Source organism: Liolophura sinensis, chromosome 9 (genome assembly GCF_032854445.1).
Source record: "Liolophura sinensis isolate JHLJ2023 chromosome 9, CUHK_Ljap_v2, whole genome shotgun sequence".
Lineage (NCBI taxonomy): Eukaryota > Metazoa > Mollusca > Polyplacophora > Chitonida > Chitonidae > Liolophura > Liolophura sinensis.
The window spans coordinates 168,528-179,373 of record NC_088303.1 but is presented as its reverse complement, the minus strand read 5'-3'; the positions used below and the strand labels follow the sequence as shown (position 1 = coordinate 179,373).

Genomic DNA, 10,846 nt, shown 5'->3' with positions numbered 1-10,846 from the left:
AAGGTGTGGCCGGCAAAATTGTAGCTTGCATTTTTGTAGAGGTCTGTACTTTTGTGGTACACGCAAGATAAGTGCCTGAGGTGCCAGGCAACAGAACTCTGGAACTACTCTAAGAAAATTAAATACAATGCTGTATAGCTCTACCTGAGTGTTAGCAAAGGTAGAGTGATGTAGAGCTACATGTATCAGGTAAAGCATTGGTAAGAAGAATTAGTAATTGGTAACAGGTATTGAATAACAAAAAGAGGCACTTGTTCGCTTACTCTGTCCAGTGACATGAACATCCCACCCAGTCACATCACAAGTTTGCTCTCACAGTCCAGTTACATGAACACCCCACTCAGTCCAGTGACATGAACATACCACCCAGTCACATCACACTGGTCCTCACTCAGTCCAGTGACATGAACACCCCGCCCAGGCACATAACACCCTGCCCAGACACATAACACCGGTCCTCACTCAGTCCAGTGACATGAACCCAGGCACATAACACCCCACCCAGGCACATAACACCCCGCCCAGGCACATATCACCCCGCCCAGACACATAACACCGGTCCTCACTCTGTCCAGTGACAGACACCCCACCCAGCCACAACACACCGGTGCTAACTCAATCCAGTGACATGAACACCCCACTCAGTAACATCACATTGTTCCTCACTCTGTCCGGTGACATGAACGCCCCACCCAGTCACAAAACTCCTTTGTTCACTCAATCCGGTGACAAGAACACCCCACCCAGTCACAGCACACCTTTGCTCACTCAATCCAGTGACAAAAACAGAATGACAGTCACAAAACACAGCTCCTCACTGTGTCCAGAGACATGAACACCCCATCCAGTCAAAACACACCGATCCTCACTTTGTCCAGTGACATGAACACCCCACCCAGTCACAGCACGCCCATGCTAACTCTGTCCAGTGACATGAACACCCCACACAGTCACAGCACACCGTTGCTCACTCTGTCCAGTGACCTGAACACCCCACCCAGTCACAGCACGCCCATGCTAACTCTGTCCAGTGACATGAACACCCCACCCAGTCACAGTACACCATTGCTCACTCTGTCCAGTGGCATGAACACCCCACCCAGTCACAGCAAATGGGTGCTTTCTCAGTCCAGTGACATCAACACACCACCCAGTCACAGCACACCCATGCTCACTCTATCCAGTGACCTGGACATCACATCACTGAGTCCAGTGGCATGAACACCCCACCCAATCACAGCACACCTTTGCTCACTCAATCCAGTGACAAGAACACCCCACTCAGTCACATCACACCAGTCCTCACCCTGTCCAGTGACATAACCACCCCACCTAAGCACAGCACACAGGTGCTTGTCTGTCCAGTGATATGAATACCCCACCCAGTCACAGCACAGTATTGCTCACTTTATCCAGTGACCTGAACACCTCACGCAGTCACATCACACCAGTCCTCACACAGCAAATGGGTGCTTTCTCAGTCCAGTGACATCAACACACCACCCAGTCACAGCACACCCATGCTCACTCTATCCAGTGACCTGGACATCACATCACTGAGTCCAGTGGCATGAACACCCCACCCAATCACAGCACACCTTTGCTCACTCAATCCAGTGACAAGAACACCCCACTCAGTCACATCACACTGGTCCTCACCCTGTCCAGTGACATAACCACCCCACCTAAGCACAGCACATGGGTGCTTTCTCAGTCCAGTGACATGAATACCCCACCCAGTCAAAGCACACCTTTGCTCACTTAGTCCAGTGACATGAACATCCCACCCAGTCACAGCATGCCCATGCTAACTCTCTCCAGTGACATGAACACCCCACACAGTCACAGCACACCTTTGCTCACCCAGTCCAGTAACATGAACACCCCATCCAGTCACAAAACACAACTCCTCACTCTTTCCAGTGACATGAACACCCCATCCAGTCACAGCACGCCCATGCTAACTCTCTCCAGTGACATGAACACCCCATCCAGTCACAAAACACCGCTCCTCAGTGTCCAGTGACCTGAACACACCACCCTGTCACAACACACCGATCCTCACTCTGTCTAGTGACATGAACACACCATCCTGTCACAACACACCGATCCTCACTCTGTCCAGTGACATGAACACCCTGCCCAGGCATGTGTCCAGTGACATGATCACCCCACCTAAGCACAGCACACAGGTGCTTGTGTGCCCAGTGGTATGAATACTTCACCCAGTCACATCACCGCATTGCTCTTTTTATCCAGTGACCTGAACACCTCACCCAGTCACCTCACATCTTTGCTCACTCAGTGCAGTGACATGAACAAACACCCCACCCAGTCAGAGCACACCTTTTCTCACTCAGTCCAGTGACATGAACACCCCACCCAATCACAGCACACCATTGCTCACTCTGTCCACTGGCATGAACACCCCACCCAGTCACAGCACGTGGGTGCTTTCTCAGTCCAGTGACGTCAATACACCACCCAGTCACAGCACACCCATGCTCACTCTATCCAGTGACCTGGACACCCCACCTAGTCACATTACACTGGTCCTCACTAAGTCCAGTGGCATGAACACCCCACCCAATCACAGCACACAGGTGCCCACTCTGTCCAATGAAATGAACACCCCACCCAGTCACAGTACACCGGTGCTAACTCAATCCAGTGACATGAACACCCCACTCAGTAACATCACACTGCTCCTCACTCTGTCCGGTGACATGAACGCCCCACCCAGTCACAAAACTCTTTTGCTCACTCAATCCAGTGACAAGAACACCCCACTCAGTCACATCACACCAGTCCTCACCTTGTCCAGTGACATGAACACCCTGCCCAGGCAGATTGTCCAGTGACATGACCACCCCACCTAAGCACAGCACACAGGTGCTTGTTTGTCCAGTGATATGAATACCTCACCCAGTCACAGCACAGCATTGCTCTTTTTATCCAGTGACATGGACACCTCACTGAGTCACAATACCAGCCTCACTCAGTCCAGTGACATGAACACCCCACCCAGTCACAACACACTGGTCCTCACTCTGTCCAGTGACCTGAACACCCCACCTAGTCACAGCACACAGGTACTCACTCCATCAAGTGACATGAACACTCAACCCAGTCACAACACACCCTTGTTCACTCAGTCCAGTGGCATGAAACCCCCTTGCAGTTACAACTCACTGGTGCCCACTTAATTTTCACAGCTGTGTACTTATATTCTGTCCAGAAGAGGTGTAATTGCAGTATAGGAGAAGTTTAGAGGTAAAATTAAAGTGCCTTTTTTTAAATAAAGATAATGTACGAAACCTTCCTATATTGGCCTTTCATACAAAATAAGACAACACAGAGACAGGAATGAGATCTTCAGTCAACCAAAGTTTGTTTATTTTGTCACATATAACGTTGTGTTGCTTAATGTCACATAAAATATAAGTACATGTACATTGTGTGAAAACTATATAAATATGTACCATATAGCCGTCTGCATGGTAAAGCTTTAAGTCAAATCTCCATATATATATACTGAGAACTCTTGTTCTCAGTGTAAGAAAAGCATAGCTGAAATACATCTTTCCACATATACTGGTATGCAATAACAGCCTGCTATATCTACTATTTTTGAAGAAGTTAAGTAAAGCCATTAAAATATACAACAAAAATACAAGAATGATATAAGTTATTTCCTGATTCTTGCAAGACAAAGACAGCCTGTAGCTTAATATGAACTTACAACTGTGACAACCTACATGTATCAGATTTCCTAGGTATCATTTATACAGAAACAGTACCTATGTAATAGAAATGCATTGAACATAACATGCAAAAAAAGAACGGAATGATCACCAAATTCCATAATTAGCTAATGGAGCAATGACAAAAGGTGTATATTTTTCAGAAAATATATCGAAAATATACCACTTGTGATCTAATCTATGATCTGTAAGACCATATTATTGAAAACAAGAACAAAAGTAACATTTGGATTTCAGTCTTTATATACATGTACAATGCATGCAACATCAGAAGCACAAATTTACAACACAAAGATCCATGGGACAACTGAATGTGTATTATGATCACTGCTAACAAAAAACAAAAAACAGAACAAAAATCAAATGTGGTATAAAGAACTGTTAGCACCCAGTGAAACACTTTACACACAATGTTGCAAGTTGACAGAATGTATTAAATTAGTAACAAGATATTTTTGTGTAAAATATACAGTATTATAAAAATGTAAAAATGTATCAAATGTTAAATGGAAGATCTATTTGACAATGTGGGTCACTTTGGCACCCACACAAAGTTTGTCATTAAACATTCTTAAAAAAGGCATCCAGCCCTATGCTGTGTGGTCTGTTGTTCAGTCTTGCTGAAGTCATTCAGGCCTATGCTGTGCAATCTGTTGTCCAGTCATGCTGAAGTCATTCAGGCCTATGCTGTGTGGTCTGTTGTTCAGTCTTGCTGAAGTCATTCAGGCCTATGCTGTGCAGTCTGTTGTCCAGTCTTGCTGAGGTCATTAAGGCCTATGCTGTGTGGTCTGTTGTTCAGTCTTGCTGAAGTCATTCAGGCCTATGCTGTGCAGTCTGTTGTCCAGTCTTGCTGAAATCATTCAGACCTATGCTGTGCAGTCTGTTGTCCAGTTTTGCTGAAGTCATTCGGGTATATAATGAGTAGTTTGTTGTTCAGTCTTGCTGAAGTCATTAAGGCCTATGATGTGCAGTCTGTTGTCCAGTCTTGCTGAAGTCATTCGGGTATATAATGAGTAGTCTGTTGTTCAGTCTTGCTGAAGTCATTAAGGCCTATGATGTGCAGTCTGTTGTCCAGTCTTGCTGAAGTCATTTAGGCCTATGCTGTGTGGTCTGTTGTTCAGTCTTGCTAAAGTCATTCAGGCCTATGCAGAGTAGTCTGTTGATCAGCCTAGCTGAAGTCATTTGAACCTATGCTGTGCAGTCAATGGAGCTTGGACCAGAGTCCACACTGCATAGGAAAAGGTAGCCCATTATTCTCACATTAAATTTCAAGTTACAAATATGCTCTTCCTGTCATAAGAGAATGTTACATGACTTTGTTTCAATATACTGATATACAAAAAATTCCGGTATACGTACAGTATGTCATGTGAAAAAATATATGTGATTACAAAATTTATCCAAATTTCTTCACTTGCACTCGGACAATTTCACTATCCTGTAACATCTGGAATAAACAAGACAAATGTAAGGCATTATGAACCATCTTATCATATTAATATATCGGTCATAATCATAAGTGCCGTCAAGAGGCAATTGACTATCACAGCTGTCGAAGAGGCAAACATGACGTAATGGCACACTCGAGAAAATTTCACTTGCATGAAGGCAAGCAGTATTATGGATGGAGGAATAGTCCAGGTGAGACAGGTGACAACAGAAAAAGCTTTGTGACTGTTACATATCTACATATCTAATCAGGTGAGACAAGTGACAGCAGAACGATCTTTGCGGCTGTAACAATACCTACCTATAATCAGGTGAGACAAGTGACAGCAGAACTAGCTTTGTGACTGTTACATATCTACCTATAATCAGGTGAGACAGATGACTACAGAACAAGTTTTGTGAGTGTTACAAATCTACCTATAATCAGGTGAGACAAGTGACAGCAGAACTAGCTTTGTGATCTTTGTGGCCGTTACAATACCTACCTGTAATCAGGTGAGACGGATGACAGCAGACCTAGTTTTTTCATGTAATCAGGTAAGACAGGTTTGTTTTATTTATTTGATTGGTGCTTTATGCCATACTCAAGAATATTTCACTTATGCGACAGCAGCCAGCATTATGGTGGTGGAAACCAGGCAGAGCCCGGGGGAAACCCATGACTTGCTGGCAGAACCTTGGTCAGACAATTGACACCAGAACTAGCTTTGCAGCTGTTACAAAACCTACCTGTAATCAGGTAAGACAGGTGACAGGAAAACTAGCTCTGTGGCTGTTACGATACCTCACATGTGATCAGGTAAGACAGGTGACAGGAGAACTAGCTTTGTGGCTGTTGCAATACCTACCTGCAATCAGCTGAGACAGGTAACAACAGAACTACATGTAGCTTTGTGGCTGTTACAATACCTACCTGTAATCAGCTGAGACAGGTGACAACAGAACTACATGTAGCTTTGTGGCTGTTACAATACCTACATGTAATCAGGTGAGACAGGTGAGTCATTCTTTGTCTGCAGGTGGAGGAGGTAAAGGTCTTCCTCGGGGAGGTCGGGCTAACAGAACAGAGAGAAAAAGATACATCAGTCTAGAATTAATATACCTTGCATATTTTTATCACTTATTAAACTTATGATCCCACATCTCATCTTCCCTTGCAAGGACTTTTATCAAAGAGTCACATAAATACTTTTTCAAATGAATTCCCCAAATTACACATAAAGATATTCTGTAAGTAATGTACACATCAAACAACACACAAGTTTCAAGACCTGATGTTACAACAACAGATCGTCGTCATCCCCTTGACATTACAACAGTAGAACATTGTCGTCCCTTTGATGTTACCACAACAGAGTGTGGTCGTCTACTTGATGTTACGACAACAGAGTGTGGTCGTCTACTTGATGTTACGACAACAGAGTGTGGTCGTCCCCTTGATGTTACGACAACAGAGTGTGGTCGTCCCCTTGATGTTACGACAACAGAGTGTGGTCGTCCCCTTGATGTTACCACAACAGAGTGTGGTCGTCCCCTTGATGTTACCACAACAGAGTGTGGTCGTCCCCTTGATGTTACCACAACAGAGTGTGGTCGTCCCCTTGATGTTACCACAACAGAGTGTGGTCGTCACCTTGATGTTACCACAACAGAGTGTGGTCGTCACCTTGATGTTACCACAACAGAGCGTGGTCCTCCCTTTGATGTTATGACAACAGAGTGTGGTCGTCCCCTTGATGTTACCACAACAGAATGTGGTCGTCTCCTTGATGTTACCACAACAGAGTGTGGTCGTCCCCTTGATGTTACGACAACAGAGTGTGGTCGTCCCCTTGATGTTACGACAACAGAGTGTGGTCGTCCCCTTGATGTTACCACAACAGAGTGTGGTCGTCCCCTTGATGTTACGACAACAGAGTGTGGTCGTCCCTTTGATGTTACGACAACAGAGTGTGGTCGTCCCTTTGATGTTACGACAACAGAGTGTGGTCGTCCCTTTGATGTTACGACAACAGAGTGTGGTTGTCCCTTTGATGTTACGACAACAGAGTGTGGTAGTCTACTTGATGTTACGACAACAGAGTGTGGACGTCCCCTTGATGTTACGACAACAGAGTGTGGTGGTCCACTTGATGCTACGACAACAGAGTGTGGTCGTCCCCTTGATGTTACAACAACAGAGTATGGTTGTCCCCTTGATGTTACGACAACAGAGTGTGGTCGTCCCCTTGATGTTACGACAACAGAGTGTGGTCGTCCCCTTGATGTTAACAACAACAGAGTGTGGTCGTCCTCGATGTTACGACAACAGAGTGTCGTTGTCCTCGATGTTACAACAATAGACCATCATTGTCCCCTTGACATTACAACAATAGAGCGTCCTCATCCCCTTGATGTTACAATAACAGAGCACTGCCATCCCTTTGATGTTACAACAACAAAGTGTGGTCGTCCCCTTGATGTTACAACGGCAGAGTGTGGTCGTCCCCTTGATGTTACAACAACAGAGTGTGGTCGTCCCCTTGATGTTACGACAATAGAGTGTGGTCATCCCTTTGATGTTACAACAACACAGTGTGGTCATCCCCTTGATGTTACGACAACAGAGTGTGGTCGTCCCCATTGATGTTACAACAACAGAGTATGGTTGCCCCCTTGATGTTACAACAACAGAGTGCGGTCGTCCTCTTGATGTTACAACAACAGAGCCTCATCATCTCCACTGTTGATACAACAACAGAGCGTCATCATCCCCTTTATGTTACAACAAGAGAGCATCATCGTCTTCTTGATGTTACAACAACAGAGCGTTGCCGTCCCTTTCAATATGACATCGCTTTACAGCATGGTACAGGGCCAGTCTGCCAGTTTTAATGATCAGTCATATGACCGGCACACAGAATATTGAAAACTTGAGTACATCTACCACGGCCAATTGAAACAGTAATGTTTTGCATTGGGATAACATTCTGATCTGGTCAAGATAACATTCTGTACTTCAACTGTAACTTGAACAGAACTCAATCACTTTACGATATCACATGTCCTAGAGTGATTCTTGGTTCCTATTGGTAAACACACGGTCACATGATAATCCCCCAAGCGATGAGGAACATCGATCACATGCTCAAGCAAAGCAGTGTCACACTCACAAAGTAATATCGCACATTCACTAGGCAATAGCCAGTGATTTCGCGCTAATATCCAACAATTATGTGGGTTTACTCTATTGCAGTTACTGCTCTGAGTGTGTTTCCTTGATGTCTGCTTGTTTGTAAGGTAAACATCCGAACGATTGCTAGCTACGATATCACTTGACAAAGTCAGCGATTTAAGTGTCAAAGGAGCCAGTATGCTGCTGTTTGGTATAATAAAACAATGCTGGGGGTGGGATATCAGGAATGGTCAGTTCTCGTCAAGTGATATTCAACTCCAGCTTCCCACTCAAAGAACATCACTTCAGTCTCTGCGTCTAGCAATTCCTGATACCCTCATCATGCAATGTATCATGTGACATGTACAACTTAAAATACAGACATTAATTGTGCTTATCTTGGTATGCACCTCCACTGGTTGTGCTTACCTTGGTATGCACCTCCATTGATTTTGCTTACCTTGGTATGCACCTCCATAATAGGCAGAATTTGAGTTGATGGAATGTCTGTCTGAGCTGGAAGACTGTAAGGATAATTTTGGTTTATTAGGCAATGATGGAATATTGAGATTTTCTTTATTCATTGGTGACATTTCTGTGTCACGTGAAAAAACATAATCAGCTGAGTTTGTCCTGGAAAACAACATTTCTGTACAATATCTTGACCAGTCTGTATTTAATACTGTACCTCTTCTTAAGACAATAATTTACTTAAAAGTAAAACGGTGGCAAGGTTTATCGCAGGAGAAGATTGAAGTGTCTGATATGTATTTCATGTATGTCCTCACTGAAGTAAACCTCTGGCAAGCAGCGAGTCTGACAACTTCTCCTGTGGCACACACTCATGCACCATGCAAGCTCTTTTTGTACTTCTGCAACACAATCATGCAGCATGCAAGCTCTTTTTGTACTTCTGGAGCACAATGATGCAGCATGCAAGCTCTTTTTGTACTTCTGCAACACAATCATGCAGCATGCAAGCTCTCTTTGTACTTCTCCAACACAATCGTGCGGCATGCAAGCTCTTTTTGTACCTCTGAAACACAACTATGCAACACGCAAGCTCTTTTTGTACCTCTGGAACACAACCATGCAGCATGCAAGCTCATTTTGCACCTCTGGAACACAACCATGCAGCATGCAAGCTGTTTGGGTACCTCTGAAACACACTCTTGCAGCATGCAAGCTCTTTGGGTACCTCTGAAACACACTCTTGCAGCATGCAAGCTCTTTGGGTACAGCTGGCATGTACCAAGTCTGAAAACCTCTCCTATGGAACACACTCACGCAGCATGCAAGCTCTTGGTGTACCTCGGGCAAACACCAAATCCGACAACCTCTCCCATAGGAATAGACTCACGCAGCATGCAAGCTCTTGGTGTACCTCTGGCAAGTGCAGAGTATGACAACCTCTTCCATGGGAACACACTCACACAACATGCAACCTCTTGGTGTACCTCGGGCAAGCACCAAGTCTGACAACCTCTCCCATGGGAACACACTCACGCAACACGCAACCTCTTGGTGTACCTCGAGCAAGAACCAAGTCTGACAACCTCTCCCATGGGAACACACTCACGCAACATGCAAGCTCTTGGTGTACCTCGGGCAAGTACCAAGTCTGACAACCTATCCCATGGAAACACACTCACGCAACATGCAAGCTCTTGGTATACCTCGAGCAAGCACCAAGTCTGACAACCTCTCCCATGGGAACACACTCACGCAACATGCAAGCTCTTGGTGTACCTCAAGCAAGCACCAAGTCTGACAACCTCTCCCATGGGAATACACTCACGCAGCATGCAAGCTCTTGGTGTACCTCGGGCAAGCACCAAGTCTAACAACCTCTCCCATGGAAATACACTCACGCAGCATGCAAGCTTTTGACGTACCTCGGGCAAGCACCAAGTCTGACAACCTCTCCGATGAATCACACTCACGCAGCATGCAAGCTCTTGGTGTACCTCGGGCAAGCACCAAGTCTGACAACCTCTCCCATGGAAATACACTCATGCAGCATGCAAGCTTTTGGTGTACCTTGGGCAAGCACCAAGTCTGACAACCTCTCCCATGGGAATACACTCATGCAGCATGCAAGCTTTTGGTGTACCTTGGGCAAGCACCAAGTCTGACAACCTCTCCCATGGGAACACACTCACGCAGCATGCAAGCTCTTGGTGTACCTCGGGCAAGCACCAAGTCTGACAACCTCTCCCATGGAAATACACTCATGCAGCATGCAAGCTCTTGGTGTACCTCGGGCGAGCACCAAGTCTGACAACCTCTCCCATGGGAATACACTCATGCAGCATGCAAGCTTTTGGTGTACCTTGGGCAAGCACCAAGTCTGACAACCTCTCCCATGAATCACACTCACGCAGCATGCAAGCTTTTGGTGTACCTCAGGCAAGTGCAGAGTCTGACAACCTCTCCCATGGAAATACACTTGTGCAGCATGCAAGGTTTTGGTGTACCT

General features: G+C 45.4%; 1 protein-coding gene across 2 annotated transcripts in view; it reads right to left on the bottom strand.

Moving 5' to 3' along the window:
• LOC135475366 (docking protein 5-like) overlaps positions 1–10,846 on the bottom strand; it is a 49,021-nt gene continuing 38,175 nt past the window's right edge. For both annotated transcript variants that reach the window (XM_064755229.1, XM_064755230.1), the window contains 3 exons: positions 8,828–8,891; positions 6,192–6,268; positions 1–5,211 (listed from right to left, as the gene is read on the bottom strand). In XM_064755229.1, coding sequence (XP_064611299.1) covers positions 6,216–6,268; positions 8,828–8,891 — 117 coding nt within the window. In that variant the 3' untranslated portion in view covers positions 1–5,211; positions 6,192–6,215. The remainder of the gene's footprint in view (positions 5,212–6,191; positions 6,269–8,827; positions 8,892–10,846) is intronic.